Consider the following 17,593-nt stretch of genomic DNA (forward strand, 5'->3'; position numbering starts at 1 on the left):
ACAATTCAAAGAACTCTGCAAAATAGAGTATTCGATTTCCTGGGAAGTTGTATGATTCCTAATTCTATCAGTGAATTTTCCCAAGTGGAGAAATGTACAATATGTGTTTAGTGGTAAGATAAGATGGTGGCTGATTCTTACTGCCAGACTTGCGCTTGTCTTCATGGTGGTGCTCCTGTCCCCAACGGGCCACTCCCCGGCTCACCTCCAGCACCAGGTGGACCAGTCGGTTGATAGCCTGCTGGATGTCATCTAAACTGGGCACCATCACCTGGTGCAAAATGTAAAAATGTAATTATATAACATTGATTTGGGACCTTGTTATTTCAAATTGAATCTAAAATGAACTTACCACGTTGGGTATGGTCAGGTGGACTTCGGATTTGATAAAAGTCACCAGCTCCTCTGTGCTTGGTTGTGATTGGCTGAAACGTCCCTTTCTTGCTGACAAGCTGAACAGAGAAGTAAGACTCTTTACACTCCAAATTAGAATATCAGGCCAACATTTTGCACTATACGGCTGCAATGCATCTCTTTCAGCTAAACCAAGGGATAATACTCTATATGACAACTCATGCATACTTACGTCGCAACGAAGATTCTTCTTTTCAAAGTGTCCAGAGATAGCCTTGTTGCTTTGACCAAGGCGTCAAGTAGCTTTGTGCTGAACCAGGCGTACATCTCTTTGCACTCCTAGGATCAGGATTGTTGTTTAAAGCATTGAAGTGTCCTGTTCTCACAAATGTACAGTATATTTTGGTGGAGTCAGTGCAGGAAGATACTTACCTTCTCAAAGTCATCTTCTTTCTCAGATTCTTTGTCATCACTATGTACAGTATATTTTGGTGGAGTCAGTGCAGGAAGATACTTACCTTCTCAAAGTCATCTTCTTTCTCAGATTCTTTGTCATCACTATGATCATCATCAATGGAGGTGTTAACTTCTTCTGAGAATGCCACATTCTTCCGCTCTGGAATACAAAATGAGTTACATTTAAATTTGATGAGGATGTTTATATATGAGTATGTTGATGGGATGAGATGTTAAAGAGTTTCTGGTTCTTTACAGGGTTTTTCATGAAATACCTTTAACAATTGGTACTTCCACAGGTTTCTTGACTTCTTTTGACTCGTAAATAGTATTGAATATCTCAATCAGCTCCTTCACTGCATCTTCAACATGTCTGCTTTTGTGGTCCAAAATGTCTGCCCACTCCTTTGACTGGTTCTACAAAACAGAGTCATAGCAATTTCATGGTAAGAATAGGAAATCTGACAAGCAGGTAGTGCTTAGGGGGCGGTCATAACAACTGATTAAAGCTGTAATTAACGATTAGGAATTATAAAACCTTGTCTTAATTATTCAATATTTATGTTATAATAACAGCAAAGTAACAACTGTTTTTAAAAACCTGCAATAAAGTTGAAAGTCCAATAAACTAAAGTAAACTGTACACTGAGGTCTCCCCATTGCATTTACATAATTTGAGTGCCTTGCTCCAAGACCACATCGGCAGATTGTTCACCAAGTCGGCTAGGGGATTCGAACCAGTAACCTTTCGGTTACGGGCCCAATGCTCATAAATGCTAGGCTACCTGCCGCCCATTAGATGGGCATACCTCGTTGGTGCTGATGAGGACTTGCAGTGACGAGGGCCTGTCCTCTGGGAGATCGATCAGCACAGTCTCTGAGATGTCTTGAACGACGGCATCAATGTGCATCTCACAGATGTCTCGCACCTGAAGATAAAACACAAAGCAGAGCGCACGACTCAACAACAAGTATTACATTTGAACTAAATGCTCCACAATGATTACAGCAGTATTTTCAGTGTACCTTCTTTAGGAGATGGTTAAGTTCAGACATGGCGGTGTCAACATTATGAAAGAAGTTGTCCAAGATGAGAGATGACCAGTTGAGTAACACCAAGCCATGGCGAAGCACAGACTCGACCTAAAGTGACCACAAACAACAGAAATGACTTTATGAGGTAATACTAGCTAGTTTCCAAACAGTGCCATTTCTCCTTCAAGGGATCATACTGTATTTTAGACCATTTTAACTTTCTTACATTTTTTATCTTGGATGCCATCAGGTTGTAGAAAACTGCAGGTATTTTCTCACAGGTGGCCTCGTAGTTGCACAGTAAAGTCTGCAATAATAAATCTGGGCAATTGGTTAATCAATTAATTTAATGTCTGTGACTCTGCATTGTCTAGGATATTACCTCCAGTCGAAGTTTGTTGGCTTTCATCGACCACTCTGTCTTGACCAGACGCAGAGCCTGATCAGGAACCTCCAGACCCATCTTCAGCATGCACTTTGTCTCTCGCACTATCTCCGTGATTTTGGGATCGAAGTTGACAAGTAGTTTTCCTGTGTCCATGTGGCGGACTAATAAGGTTGCTTGTAAAGCTGTTATCAAAGAAGGGGAAAGACATGCATATTTTGTGAAATATGAGAAAAATAAATGAATTCAGATCAGATCAGATAAATGGATAGGCTACTGACCGTATTGGAGCTGTGAGACCTCCCTCATCCAGGCTCTGTGATAGAGAAGCTCAAACTCCACAAACACAGCTGCAGTCCGGTTGTACATTCTCACAACGTCCTTTCCCTCTGGACTCGACAGGATCTCAGAGTTTTTCTATAGAAAGTGTTCACAGTTAGTGTTGTTTCTCAGTAGATTAAATTCTTAGTAGATTTCTGAAACTGTAAGAGAAATCTTACAGGTCATGTTGTGAAGTTTGAACCTACCTCGATGTAGTGTATGGGTTCCTGTATGTTCCTGTAGAGCTGTCTGATCCAGAGGACTTTGCCTGCTATAGGGGGCATGTTCCTTGCCAATGGAGGGTCCTCTCTGTGAATCTGGTAGAGCTGCATGGATAAAGAAAAACTGTGCTCAAGTCTGATCCATAATGCGTCTGTGCCTATAGACTATCTGACCATTTTTAGGACTAAGGATTACATTTATAAACATACCTTCTTGACAGACTCCAGCTCTGAGACGTAGTGCTGAAGAATAAGCCCAACTGTGCTTGAGACTTCTGTCTTTAGACAGGGCATGTTCAGCTTCTGAAATCTACAGACAATAACAAATATATGTCAAAGTAACATTTCCATAGTTGGTTCTGAAAATGTTAAATATACCAGCATGCTAATTCCATTTGTGAGGTAGACTACTCTTACATGGCTCTACCCAAAGAATATAAGAGTGGTGCTGGTATATACTTTATTTGCTATCATGTAAGGCTCTAGATTGCAGGGAATGGCGGTTACAGGTGTTAAAAAAAACTCAAAAATATCTGAGTCGAAAATAGGGCACTGCCCCCTTAAATCCTGGGGAGAACCCGGTCTTATTTTTATTAAAATTGTTTGAGTGATATTTTATACCTTTTCAGAAAAAACAAGGCATGCTGAGACGAGAGGATTTTGGAGAAACAGGAATTCATGAACATCTGGAGCTGGTTCTAAAGAAGATAAAGGACGACAACATCATAGAATTAGGAATTAGAACTCTGACATGTTGAGCTGTGAGCTTTTCTTTGCCTACAAACAAAACAAAGCAGTTTAGACTCATCTACTCAAACCAAGTTGAATAAAACATGCCTCGAGGTTGCTTATCTGAACCATGAACTCTGCAAAGTCCACCTCAAACTCTGCTTTTCTGGGGGCCAGGATGTCATACTGCTTCTTCTTCATGGTCAAGTAGATGTTCTGGAACTTGGAAGCCAGAGTGTCTATACCCTCAATGGTGGACTGTCCCAGGACAGAGAAGGTCTTTACTGCTGTGATCATCCGAGTGATCTGAAAACAAGAAAGAAATGAATCTCAAATGTATAGCAGCAGGCTTTCTGTTTTTTTATGGAAAAGGTTGGCTGCATTAATGAGGTACACACCTTCTCCAGTCTCTTGCAGAAACCCTCAAACTTGCCAAAGATGTACATCTCTGACACCTCAAAAGGTTTCTCCCCAGGCCTCTCCAGGGTTTGTTTCTTTGTCTTGTGGAAGCAGGACTGATACTCCCGGAACAAGTAGATACAGTCCTATCAACCCCCAAAAATGGTCAAAACTCAAACCTAGTGTAAATCAGGGGTAGAATTGACCATATTTTTGATGCCATCATCAATCACCTGTATCTTTTTGATGATGTCTTGTGTATCCTGTTCCCAAATTCCGGAGGTGCCGTTGTCAGTAATGTATGCTCTACATGCTGTAACCATCTGATTTGTGACCTGAGTGACAAATATTACAACAACCAAGCTTTAAATACATGTGCTCCAATTCAATTCCATGTCAGTTCCCATAGTTGATAAAGCCAAGTGTGTAATTTGTTTAAGAATTAATAATTCCATTAACTTTTTTATTATCTCTGATGGAATACAGAGAAAGTACTTACTTTGATAAAGAGTGAAGTCATTCGTTCAGATGTATTGTAATATTGTGAGACACTGTGGATCATTCGAATGGCATTGATAAGGTTCTGAATGCTCTTGGCCATGGTGACCTGAAATCAAACATGTTCACTTGTGAAATCAATTAGAATAAAACCTTTCAAATCAGAATAATGAAGACTAATTAATCATCTTATTTACCGGGTCACAGTTGTAAAGAGGTTGGCAGACTTTTTCGAGGGTGTACAGGAATTTCACATTATCCTTTGCCTCGTTGGCACAGTCGGTTATTCTGGCATCCAGCTCTCTCCACAACTAAAGTAAATAATAAGTACCAACAACAGGAACATGTCAACATTTTGTTGGAGCATGTAATGGTAAACATTTAATTTTCATTGCCACTTCAGGAAGACAGCCAAGTGATGATAGTACCTTTAGAGTCTTGGAGCGGTTGATATTGAGTACATTGACCACGGCCTTGCACTCGGGGCCCTTGATGTGCTCAATGATAGAGTTGAACTTGGCCGACATTCTCTTCCAGTGCTCTAACTCAGTCAAAGGTCCTGAGGCATCAGCTTCTTTCCTCATTTGATCACTCTCTGTAAGGACCTGGGGGTCATAGAAATAAAGTTGAAGAACAGAAGACTTGAAGTACTATGGATCGGTAAGTACATTTTTTCACATTTGTGCTGTGTTACAGTATGTGTAGGTTCATAGTACATAGACAGTCATACTATGTCGTACCTGCTCAATCTGTTTGTACCACATCATCAACGCTTCCTCGAGTTGATGCACCATATCAACATCTGCTGCTGCTGCTTTTACGTCTTCAAAGGATACCAGCCTGGAGAATTCAATGTTTGAGGCCGTCTTCAGTTGAACAGTGCCTTCAATGCATGCTTGCATTCCTGCAGTACATCATACAAATCAAAGTGTTGCCTAAGTTTAACAAACTGACTCAACTTGTCAGCTCAAAATCATGCAGAAAACAATAATTGAATGATGCTGTAGGCCGACTACACTACCGTTCAAAAGTTTGGGGTCACTTAGAAATGTCCTTGTTTTTGAAAGGAAAGCTAACTTTTTGTCTATTAAAATAACATAAAATTGATCAGAAACACAGTGTAGACATTGTTAATGTTGTAAATAACTATTGAAGCTGGAAATGGCAGATTTTTAATGGAATAGCTACATAGGCGTACCGAGGCCCATTATCAGCAACCATCACTCCTGTGTTCCAATGGCATGTTGTGCTAGCTAATCCAAGTTAATGATTTTAAAAGGCTAACTGACCATTAGAAAACCCTTTTGCAATAATGTTAGCACAGCTGAAAACTGTTGTTCTGATTAAAGAAGCAATAAAACTGGCCTTCTTTAGACTAGTTGAGTATCTGGAGCATCAGCATTTGTGGGTTCGATTACAGGCTCAAAATGGCCAGAAACAAAGAACAGTCTATTCTTGTTCTCAGAAATTAAGGCTATTCCATGTGAGAAATTGCCGAGAAACTGAAGATCTCGTATAACGCTGTGTACTACTCCCTTCACAGAATAGAGCAAACTGGCCCTAACCAGAATAGACAGGAGTGGGAGACCCAGGTGCACAACTGAGTAAGAGGACAAGTACATTAGAGTGTCTAGTTTGAGAAACAGACGCCTCACAAGTCCTCAACTGGCAGCTTCATTAAATAGTACCCGCAAAACACCAGTCTCAACGTCAACAGTGAAGAGGCGACTCTGGGATGCTGGCCTTCTAGGCAGAGTTCCTCTGTCCGATGACTGTTCTTCTGCCCATCTTAATCTTTTCTTTTTATTGGCCAGTCTGAGATATGGCTTTTTCTTTGCAACTCTGGCTAGAAGGCCAGCATCCCGGAGTCGCCTCTTCACTGTTGACGTTGCGACTGGTGTTTTGTGGGTACTATTTAATGAAGCTGCCAGTTGAGGACTTCTATTCTGGTTAGTGCCCGTTTGTGCTGTTCTGTGAAGGGAGTTGTACACAGTGTTGTACGAGATCTTCAGTTTCTTGGCAATTTCTTGGTTGCTGATAATTGGCCTCTGTATGACTATGTAGATATTACATAAAAAAATCTGACGTTTCCAGCTACAATAGTCATTTACAACATTAACAATGTCTGCACTGTATTTCTGATCAATTTGTTGTTATTTTAATGGACAAAAAAATGTGCTTTTCTTTCAAAGACAAGGACATTTCTAAGTGACCCCAAACTTTTGAACAGTAGAGGGTGTGCACAATTTTGTTTTATTATTGTAACTCTCTCACCATCTAGGAAATGAATATAACGGGTGAGTGTGTCTTTGAAGTTTTGTTTATCCTTCTCTCCATGTTTCGACTGATTCAAGGCACCCCAGTTTTCTGTTGCACAGACAGCTGGCATCATAATCTTTGACAACAGATTCCTTGTGCCTTTTAATAGACCCTCAGCGGCATCCAGCATAGAAAAATAAATCTCCTACAAAAAGAAAGGGAATGGAAATTGACCAAACATTAACAGTCAGAAAACTCATGATTAGAGCATTCTTATGTATTCAATATGGACCTATTATGAGGCTATCATAGATTATATGTACATAATACAAAATCTTAGTCCTTCAGTTCAGAAGTCTCTACCTTCTGTAGATCTTCCATAGAATATCTCACCTCATGTATGTTTTTTATATTGACAGGAACGTCAATTTTAGTTCGTACAAAGAATGGGCACAATCCTGTCAGACATGTCTCAGACAAATTGGCTAAAAATAGTCTCATTATTATGGCTCCTTTTGCAGTTCCTGGAAAGGTGCGTCCACACTCTAAAAGAAAAGAAAATTGAATTGAACTTGCGCCATTTAAAAGGTCTGGGTCAGAGTGAAAGGTGACATAAACAGACAATAAAATGTTACATATCTATTTCACAAAAATCTATGAATAACAATAATGTCTTGGTGCCACTGTGGCTCTATAGTACGCATTTTATGTAATGAAGAAATACAGAGGTAATCATCCTTCATTCACCTATTCCTGGGACTTCTGTCTCTTGGTAGACAAATGCGATGGTTTTACTTCCTCCTTTGGCAAAAAAATCATCAAATGGTGCCAACTGTGGGGGGGAAGCAGAGTGTCTACAAGATATCTCAGATCTTTGTTGTTCATCAAGCAGGTAAAGGTTAATAAATTTGACCAGACAACAACAATTCATAGGGAACCTCAACAGCTTGTTGGGATTCATATCAATTACAGTTCTACTCACAGAAGGAGCATCTAAAACAAACTCTTCTACTGCTTGTAGTTCGAGGGAGAGCCTGTCAGCCAAGATCTCAAAGATGTATTTGTGCCCAGGGGTAAGTAGCTTCTTTCGAGCTTCTCTTGATTCCTTGTACCTGGCCTGAAAGAACAAAGCGTCAACGTTACTCTAAATGGGGTGGTGTACTGTGCACATCAGGCAAACAGAGTGTAAGGTGGGACTGTAGCAGCCCACAGTAAAACAATGTATTATACTATGAAGTGATAGCAGCTACAATTGTGACTTTGTGAGCGCATAGGCCTGGGCAGCTGAACCTTCATTGAACAAGTTCTCATCACTTCTTGTTCTCAACTCTAATTCCTCCATGACTATTCATCCAACAGACCTGCTTCTCCTTCATGGTCTCCTGCACAGCCTGGACACAACTACCAGATCGATGGAACTTGCTGCCCCGCCGGCCTCCAGCACCTCGATCTGTGGGCACGTTGTCAGCCATGGGGCTAGGGTCACCTGTGCTATCTGGGTGACTGGTTCCACTCATCTTTTCATCTGCAAGAATGTGATTCAGGAGTCAGGAAAACATAGTAAATCAACAAAATCAGGATTTTGGCTAGAGGATAGGTCTGTTGCTTTATTTGAATGGATGATAAATGTCAGAAAATAAGAAATTTCAGATTAATCAGGAGAAATCCCATCTATGCACTTGAGGACTACCTTTAGATTGTTGGAAAATAATAACGTTAATTTAACTAGCTTTATTGAACGATAGGGGTCACTGGTAATGTTAGTGTCTATGATTTACATATACACTAGATCACAAATAGGGGGCGCTGTGTTGTAGCCACCATGCCTCCATCTTGGCACTCCCCACAAATGTAAAAAATATTTTTGGACGCTACAGAAATTAATTGATTAATGTCTACATTTATTTTTGTCACATTTATTCTATTACAGAAACCTTCATGCATACTTTTAAATTACACTGCATTCGGAAAGTATTCAGACCCCTTGACTTTTTCCACATGTTGTTACGTTACAGCCTTGTTCTAAAATTGATTAAATCTTTTTTTTCACAATACCGCACAATACCCCATAACGACAAAGCAAAAACAGATTTATTTTTAAATGTTTGCAAATTTATCCAAAATAAACTGAAATATCACATTTACATAAGTATTCAGGGTTGGCGCCCCCCCTTGGTTTGTGCTGTGGTGGAGATCTTTGTGGGCTATACTCGGCCTTGTCTCAGGATGGTAAGTTGGTGGTTGAAGATATCCCTCTAGTGGTGTGGGGGCTGTGCTTTGGCAAAGTGGGTGGGGTTATATCCTTCCTGTTTGGCCCTGACCGGGGGTATCATCGGATGGGGCCACAGTGTCTCCTGACCCCTCCTGTCTCAGCCTCCAGTATTTATGCTGCAGTAGTTTATGTGTCGGGGGGCTAGGGTCAGTTGGTTATATCTGGAGTACTTCTCCTGTCTTATCCGGTGTCCTGTGTGAATTTAAGTATGCTCTCTCTAATTCTCTCCTTCTCTCTTTCTTTCTCTCTCGGAGGACCTGAGCCCTAGGACCATGCATCAGGACTACCGGGCATGATGACTCCTTGCTGTCCCCAGTCCACCTGGCCTTGCTGCTGTTCCAGTTTCAACTGTTCTGCCTGCGGCTATGGAACCCTGACCTGTCCACCGGACGTGCTACCTGTCCCAGACCTGCTGTTTTCAACTCTCTAGAGACCGCAGGAGCGGTAGAGATACTCTTAATGATCGGCTATGAAAAGCCAACTGACATTTACTCCTGATTATTATTTGACCATGCTGGTAATTTATGAACATTTGAACATCTTGGCCATGTTCTGTTATAATCTCCACCCGGCACAGCCAGAAGAGGACTGGCCACCCCTCATAGCCTGGTTCCTCTCTAGGTTTCTTCCTAGGTTTTGGCCTTTCTAGGGAGTTTTTCCTAGCCGCCGTGCTTCTACACCTGCATTGCTTGCTGTTTGGGGTTTTAGGCTGGGTTTCTGTACAGCACTTCGAGATATTAGCTGATGTACGAAGGGCTATATAAAATAAACTTGATTTGATATTCAGACCCTTTACTCAGTAGTTTGTTGAAACACCTTTGGCAGCCTCAAGTCTTCTTGGGTATGAAACTATAAGCTTGGTACACCTGTATTTGGGGAGTTTCTCCCATTCTTCTCTGCAGATCCTCTCAAGCTCTGTCAGGTTGAATGGGGAGCGTCGCTGCACAGCTATTTTCAGGTCTCTCCAGAGATGTTAGATCGGGTTTAAGTCCAGACTCTGGCTGGGCTACTCAAGGACATTCAGAGACTTGTCCACGAAGCCACTCCTGCGTTGTCTTGGCTGTATGCTTAGGGTTGTTGTCCTGTTGGAAGGTGAACCTTTGCCACAGTCTGAGGGCCTGAGCGCTCTGGATCAGGTTTTCATCAAGGATCTCTCTGTACTTTGCTCCGTTCATCTTTCCCTCAATCCTGACTAGTCTTCCATGCCTGCCGCTGAAAAACATCCCCACAGCATGATGCTGCCACCACCATGCTTCACTGTAGGGATGGTGCCAGGTTTCCTCCAGACGTGAGGCTTGGCATTTAGGCCAAAGAGTTCAATCTTGGTTTTATCAGACCAGAGAATCTTGTTTCTCATGGTCTGAGAGTCTTTAGGGGCCTTTTGGCAAACTCCAAGCGGGCTGTCATGTGCCTTTTACTGAGGAGTGGCTTCCGTCTGGCCACTCTACCATAAAGGTCTGATTGTTGGAGTGCCGCACAGATGTTTGTCCTTCTGGAAGGTTCTCCCATCTCCACAGAGGAACTCTGGGGCTCTGTCAGAGTGACCATCGGATTCTTAGTCACCTCCCTGACCAAGGCCCTTCTCCCCTGAATGTTCAGTTTGGTCGGGCGGTCCAAACTTCTTCCATTTAAGAATGATGGAGGCAACTGTGTTCTTGGGGACCTTCAATGCTGCAGACATTTTTTGGTACGCTTCCCCAGATCTGTGCCTCGACACAATCCTGTCTCTGAGCTCTACAGAAAATCCCTTCGACCTCATGTCTTGGTTTTTGCTCTGACATGCACTGTCAACTGTGGGGCCTTATATAGACAGGTGTGTGCCTTTCCAAATCATGTCCAGTCAATTGAATTTACCACAGGTGGACTCCAATCAAGTTGTAGAAACATCTCAAGGATGATCAATGGAAACAGGATGCACCTGAGCTCAATTTTGAGTATCATAGCAAAGGGTCTGAATACTTACGTAAATAAGGTATTTCTGTTTTTATGTTTAATACATTTGCAAAAATTTCAAAAAAACTTGTTTTTGCTTCATCATTATGAGGTATTGTGTGTAGATTTATGAGGACTTTTTTGTATTTAATCCATTTTAGAATAAGGCTGTAACGTAACAAAATGTGGAAAAAGCCATAGGGTCTGAATACTTTCCGAATGCACTGTATATTATGTGAGCAAAACATACAAATAAAAAAAATAAAAAAAACACTTTCCATTAAATTACTAATGTTAAGCTACTGTCTTATCTAAAAACAAGTAATTTTGTCCTTTAATTGAAATACTGAATAATTCCTTTAATTCATATGGCGTAATGGGGAGTGTCAATATTGCCAACAGGGGGTTTCAAAGCCTCTCAATAGACAATACATACTGTAGCATCAGCAATCCAGGGTTCGTATACAGCTATCTAAAAGTAATTGGTTAGTGTCTAAATGTTATTATAAACTGGGTGGTTCGAGCCCTGAATGCTGATTGGCTGACAGTCGTGGTATGTCAGACTGTATACCTGGGGTATGACAAAACATTTATTTGTACTGCTCTAAATATGTTGGTAACCAGTTTATAATAGCAATGAGGCACCTCTTTGTGGTATATTGTCAATATACCACGGCTAAGTGCTGTGTCCAGGCACTCCGCATTGCGTCGTGTTGGGAACAATCATTAGCCGTAGTATATTGGCCATATACCACACCCACTTCGGCCTTATTGCTTATGTAGTGTTTCAAAAGCTAGCTTGCGAAGATTATGTAACATTAACGTTAGAGAACATTGTTATTTAGCTAACGTTAGCTAGACGTAAACTATCTAGCGTAGCTAAGTTACAGTAACTTAACAAAAAAAATAAAACGTTTTTTTTTCCAAAATAAATCCACCAGTAAGAACAGTTAATTTTTTGCACTTAACGATAGCTAGCTAGCTAGTTAGAGCAAGCTACTTTAACGTTATCTATGTAACGTTAGCTAGATAAAGGTATCTAACGTTAGCTAGGTAATGCGTAAGACAATTACCAACAATACAGTAGCTAACCAACGTTTGTTAACGTTAGCATAACGATCAGGTTGCACCATTAACACCGGTATGTAACATTATCTGTTTGGCCAATTTACGGGCTGTTGTTTTAATATTCTAACTAAAATACATTAAAATATCATTATAATTACCGTTTAGCCCGTTTCAGCAGGTTGACTCCATTATTTCAAACAAATTTTCAAAATCCAACTGCCACTCTCTCGAGCTACAGCTAGCCTAAAGCTAAAGACTCGCGAACAAACGAACACGCATGATACAACCGGCTCGAGCAGTAATCCGTCGGGCACTTGGACCCATACTTTCCTGCTACTGCTAACTGTGATTGCATAACATTTCCTGGTATTCCAGGATTTCCATTTACAACCAGTCCTGAGCTGTAACATCTACAGTAGACACTAGTAAGTGCCATTCTCTTCTTTCAGTGAGATAAGGTTAGATAGCTATAGCTATAGTGTCTTCAATGCTGTTATGTTATTATTTGCTCAATTGAGATTGCTTTCGATATTAGCTAGCTTGCTAACCAGCACTGCTGGGGCTGCTGACTTGTGCCAATTGTTAGTAAGCTAGTAGTCTAATGGATGGGGAATAGAAGTTAGAGAATAGACTGATTTGCTTCAAAATATCAGCAGGTTTCAAGCAGTAGCACTATAATACACACACCACTAGCTAGTAACCTTTGGCAGTTGGGTACTCTGTGGAATCATGGACATATACTCAGTTTCAATAACTGCATAAATGAGCCTTATGCCTGGCACACTGCTTGTTACTGTAGCTCAGGGGTAGGCAACCCTGTCCCTGGAGTGCGGCAGATACTGCAGGATTTTGTTCCAACTAGGCACCACACCTGACCAACTGAGCTAATTGATCAGTTCAATGATTGCTTAAATTCAAAACACCTGGTCTTCCAGGACGGTTAAATCAAAAACATGAAGTGCTTGCGGCACTCCAGGATCAGGGTTGCCTACCCCTGCTGTAGCTACTTCATTTTGTGTGTGTGTGTGTGTGTGTGTGTGTGTGTGTGTGTGTGTGTGTGTGTGTGTGTGTGTGTGTGTGTGTGTGTGTGTGTAGACAGATAGTCTATAAGTGCTTAAAGGTATGCTTTAGCCCAAGTAATGGTGAAAGCACAAATACTGTCCTTTTTCCTACTACAGGTAGAGGGTGTGTTGATTCATTCAGTTGACTAAAGTGAGTGATCATATAGATCTATACGCCTTGAGGGTACATAGTATATCTTTTTTTTCTCTCTGAGCTGTACACTTTTGTATCTCTCCTTCCATCAGCAATGTCGGGAAATCCAGCAGTGGTGATGTGTTTGGTGGCTTCGGCTTACGCAGTGGCAGAGAAGGCAGGAGCCATCATACGGAGGGTTCTTCACAGCGGAGAGCTGGGAATCGTGGAAAAGGTTGGACTTACTGAACGGAGAGTGGGGCAAAGTGCTAAATTGAGGGAGATTGATAGATAGTGAGATGGAGGCTGAATGTTGTTTATAAATGATCTCTCACTCTCTCTTATGTGGACAGACGGGGGCTAACGATCTACAGACACTGGCAGACAGGCTGGTCCAGCAGAGCATATGTGCCTTGCTATCCAAAAGCTTCCCCAAAATCACCATCATCGGAGAGGAGGTGGGTGTGTGCAACATCAGGTATTGAGCTTAAGGGTTGCACTATTGTCTGGGGCAAGTGAACTCAGCAGTCAGGCAAGTTGAAGTTGAGGTTGCCCAAGGTGATTATTTAAAAAAAAATGTAACAACAAAACTGCAAAGATTTCCAGTAAGCCTAAAACGGATCTTTCTGGTTCATCCCTATTGTTTAAGTGAAAGATGGACAATGTATGGCAGCTGGGTAAATTGTGGTTGCCCCATTTAGATAAGTTACTATATATTTTTTTCTAACATTGGGGCTACACTGGAAATGTAACTTCTAGTCAGTGGGAGCAGAGCGCTAGCCGCTATGTCCTATTGCTCTCAGGCGTCACTATGTCCTATTGCTCTTAGGCGTGAGCTGCGCTTAGAATTCTTGAAAATAGAACCAGAACTTACTTTTACACTGGAGCAGCGCAAGCCTTTCAAGGAGCTGGCACGCTTACGCCCAGTTTTCTCTGAAATTAATTGGAGCGTCTCACATTCTGCAAAAGTTATGCGTCCGATGTAGCAGACCAGTAGAACCGATTTTTATGCTTCCCCCTGTTGTTTAAGTGCCCAACAAGTTATCGCAGTTTTGCGTGTAAACAAATGTTTTTTTACATTTTCAGGAATGTGACTAATCTTTGGGCAACCTAAAAATACAGCTGACTTGTCCGATTGGCAAGTGCTTTTCAGGCCTTAATGTAAATCCATGCAACTTGCATGAATAGGATCTGTTCTAATGTTACTGACCAATTAATTTTGATGTAGATATTAGAGTACACAACACGTTGCACAACATCCCTGTCTTAACAGTGAACATCTCTCACATCAGGATCTGCCAGAGGACCTGATTGAGAGCAGTCAGTCTGAAGAAATCCTACAAAAGTCCTGTCCATTGGAATACAGTGCCCTAAAAGAGGAGGTGAGACACAGGGACTTTAGAGCTGAAACCTACTGTACTGATTTGGATCATTTTCTGGGTATTGACTTCTCATTCCAGCTGTGTTTCTGTGTTTGAATGTCCCGGTGTCTGAATTTTAGCTGGTTGTGTGGGTCGACCCCCTTGATGGCACTAAAGAATACACTGAAGGTAAACTTACTACGGTGTTATTACTTTGCCAGTCTTTCGTTTAGATCACTCATTACAGGCTTCCAACACACACCCTCGATTACTACCAGGTATATCAGTGTCAGACTCTTCTCTTACACTTCCTGTTAGACCTATGCATTGTCCTCTTTGACAAAAACACGGGGAACATTTAATTCAGTCATCTCCTAATCATCAGTGCCGATTCCCTTTTTCACTCTCTCGCCTGTCATCCCTGCTGAGCGGCGGCCAAGTGTCTTTACCTGCCAGATCAGGTCCAGATGTGTCATACGGGGTCGGACGCCCAGCTTCTCAGCACGACTCTCCGTATGTTGACAGAGGGATGGTATTGGGACTGGGAGGGACAAGGGCAGAATAGGTGGATAAAGGAGGAATGCTTGGACTTCTCTATCCTTTTTTTCTTTGCTATTATACTACCCTTACATCACTTGTTTGTTCTTCATGCTGGAAAACTACTACAGTATGTCTACTAGATATACAGTATGATGTCGATACTTGTGTGAAGTCCACTGCTTGTGTTCCCTTCAACTAACAGGTCATCTGATCTCAGGACTTCTTGATCATGTGACTGTACTGATCGCCATTGTGGGGTCATCAACCAGCCCTTCTTCAATTACCAGGTACCAGCAAGTGATCGACGACAAATAATCTTTCTGCCTTATACCCTCTCACCTATCAGGGCACGTTGAGTAGGGAGAAAACATTGTAGAAATAGGGAGGTAACAGATTTTTCAGTTGCAAAACATTGTGCCCTATTGAACACGACCTTGGTCCGTGAGTGTGTAATGTCTTGTGTTTTGTATCCACAGTTGGGGACGGAGACAGCAGACATGGGGAGAACTCTGTGGGGAATGCCAGGACTGGGCGCCTTCGGGTTCGAGCTACAGGAGGTTCCGGATGGCCGACGCGTAGTCACCACGACCCGTTCCCACAGCAACAAACTTGTCACAGACACCGTGGATGCCATGGAACCTCATGATGTGATTTGGCGGAGAGATGGCGGAGCAGGAAATAAGGTTTAATATACAGGGATGAGAAGGTATGGTGGGGGTACATAGGTAAACATCAATAAGATTTCTTATTTCTCTGAACCCTTTGTGTAGATTGTTCAGCTTGTGGAGGGGAAGGCCTCAGCCTATGTCTTTGCCTGTCTAGGAACTAAAAGGTAGGACACGTGTGCCCCTGAAGCCATCCTGCATGCAGTAGGAGGTAAGCAACATCCTTCTTCTTGATCATCCTGAAAGTACCTCTAATGAGTAATGAAAAAAATAATGGTGTCTTTTTTTCTGTCTGTCCCTCTGCAGGTAAGCTGACAGACATGCATGGCAGTGCGTTGTGTTACGATGCTAATGTTAAGCACATGAATTCTGCTGGGGTGCTGGCCACTCTACACAACCCCACCAGTAAAGTAGCCCAGTCAGTCCTGCAGGCCCTCAAGCCCTGATTGATACATAATTTACAACTCTGTTATTGTCCAAAAACCCTGCCAAATGATAATTCTAGCATCTTTAGTCATGAATGGAATATTTTAATTTCCATAATTACTTGTATAAAATGATCTACGTTGTACCCCAAAGTAATTAATGAGCCATAAACAATAACTACTAATGCTGTATACTTACAGTTCAAATCTCACCTTTCTGGTGAGGTGCTACCTGTCCCAGACCTGCTGTTTTCACCTCTCTAGAGATGGCAGGAGCGGTAGAGATACTCTTAATGATCGGCTATGAAAAGCCAACTGACATTTACTCCTGATTATTATCTGACCATGCTGGTCATTTATGAACATTTGAACATCTTGGCCATGTTCTGTTATAATCTCCACCCGGCACAGCCAGAAGAGGACTGGCCACCCCTCATAGCCTGGTTCCTCTCTAGGTTTTGGCCTTTCCAGGGAGTTTTTCCTAGCCGCTGTGCTTCTACACCTGCATTGCTTGCTGTTTGGGGTTTTAGGCTGGGTTTCTGTACAGCACTTCGAGATATTAGCTGATGTAAGAAGGGCTATATAAAATAAACTTGATTTGATGAAGTGTAGTCACTTGAGGACATGCACACAGTACAAATAAAATTAAAAAAATTGTATTACCTATTCAAAACTATGAACAAGGCTTGAAATAACGTGCTTTCTAAATATAGTATAACCACAAAATGGCCAACAAGTGAAATCTTATAGTATGTTTAATGTTAGAACGTGTATATTTCCTAAAGTGTCTGACCTGATCTGTGAACATCTGAGCGCTAGCTTGGCTTCCTGAACGCGTTTGCAACTCACCTTTCATCTCAAATGAATCTTGTCAGAGTTGTTTAAATTCAATGGCTATAAATCAATCTGTGCTATAGTGATAAAACCACTCTCCTGCTACGTTATCTAAGGATTGCAGGCATGTGGCTGTGAATTAAGGTTCAGCCAGGAGTTGGACAGTCGGAAGAGGGAATTAAATGCTAGGAGGAACATCCCAGCTCCAAGTGGTTCAGATTTCACATTATACTTTACACAGGCTCAGAAAATATACTACTGTCTTTGGGAACCAGGGCTATTGCTCAATGCAAGCCATTTAGAGCTATGGCAGTGAAAATGTCAGAACAAGAACCAAGCAGGTCCCCTAAACAGGAGACCTTACATCTGAGATCATAACTTTTTTTACTGTATAGATACACTTCTGGCATAAAGAATCACATTTGTACAAAATATTTCTAAACAGCCCAGACTGATTCATTACCCAAATGAATGGCACAATAATCATGAAACAGACATAGTAGGCCAAGGGTGCCTTCAAAACATATGAAACGCATGTCCAAATGATTTGATAAAACTGCTGATCTACATTTACAATTGGTTGACGGATATGTAATTATTACTTTTCTGATGGACAGTGGAACAACACTAGGCCCTCCCACACTG

At 41.7% G+C, this 17,593-nt stretch overlaps 1 protein-coding gene and 1 pseudogene across 1 annotated transcript in view; one reads left to right on the top strand and one right to left on the bottom strand.

The window, feature by feature from the left end:
* LOC129825412 (dynein axonemal heavy chain 8-like) overlaps positions 1–8,166 on the bottom strand; it is a 69,582-nt gene extending 61,416 nt beyond the window's left edge. The window contains exons 1-25 of the mRNA XM_055885506.1: positions 8,019–8,166; positions 7,640–7,774; positions 7,405–7,489; positions 7,051–7,202; positions 6,673–6,862; positions 5,139–5,302; positions 4,827–5,003; positions 4,596–4,709; positions 4,400–4,507; positions 4,134–4,235; positions 3,900–4,046; positions 3,610–3,807; positions 3,394–3,470; positions 2,983–3,082; positions 2,758–2,877; positions 2,512–2,647; positions 2,228–2,415; positions 2,072–2,152; positions 1,837–1,953; positions 1,620–1,739; positions 1,086–1,227; positions 873–970; positions 587–693; positions 353–452; positions 142–271 (exon numbers count right to left, since the gene is read on the bottom strand). Of these exons, the coding sequence (XP_055741481.1) occupies positions 142–271; positions 353–452; positions 587–693; positions 873–970; positions 1,086–1,227; positions 1,620–1,739; positions 1,837–1,953; positions 2,072–2,152; positions 2,228–2,415; positions 2,512–2,647; positions 2,758–2,877; positions 2,983–3,082; positions 3,394–3,470; positions 3,610–3,807; positions 3,900–4,046; positions 4,134–4,235; positions 4,400–4,507; positions 4,596–4,709; positions 4,827–5,003; positions 5,139–5,302; positions 6,673–6,862; positions 7,051–7,202; positions 7,405–7,489; positions 7,640–7,774; positions 8,019–8,129 (3,199 nt within the window). The 5' untranslated portion in view covers positions 8,130–8,166. The remainder of the gene's footprint in view (positions 1–141; positions 272–352; positions 453–586; positions 694–872; positions 971–1,085; positions 1,228–1,619; positions 1,740–1,836; positions 1,954–2,071; positions 2,153–2,227; positions 2,416–2,511; positions 2,648–2,757; positions 2,878–2,982; positions 3,083–3,393; positions 3,471–3,609; positions 3,808–3,899; positions 4,047–4,133; positions 4,236–4,399; positions 4,508–4,595; positions 4,710–4,826; positions 5,004–5,138; positions 5,303–6,672; positions 6,863–7,050; positions 7,203–7,404; positions 7,490–7,639; positions 7,775–8,018) is intronic.
* A 4,101-nt stretch (positions 8,167–12,267) lies between these two features.
* Positions 12,268–17,575, top strand: LOC129825415 (3'(2'),5'-bisphosphate nucleotidase 1-like; annotated as a pseudogene).
* The last annotated feature ends 18 nt before the right edge of the window (positions 17,576–17,593 follow it).

This window comes from Salvelinus fontinalis, chromosome 27, assembly GCF_029448725.1.
Source record: "Salvelinus fontinalis isolate EN_2023a chromosome 27, ASM2944872v1, whole genome shotgun sequence".
Classification (NCBI taxonomy): domain Eukaryota; kingdom Metazoa; phylum Chordata; class Actinopteri; order Salmoniformes; family Salmonidae; genus Salvelinus; species Salvelinus fontinalis.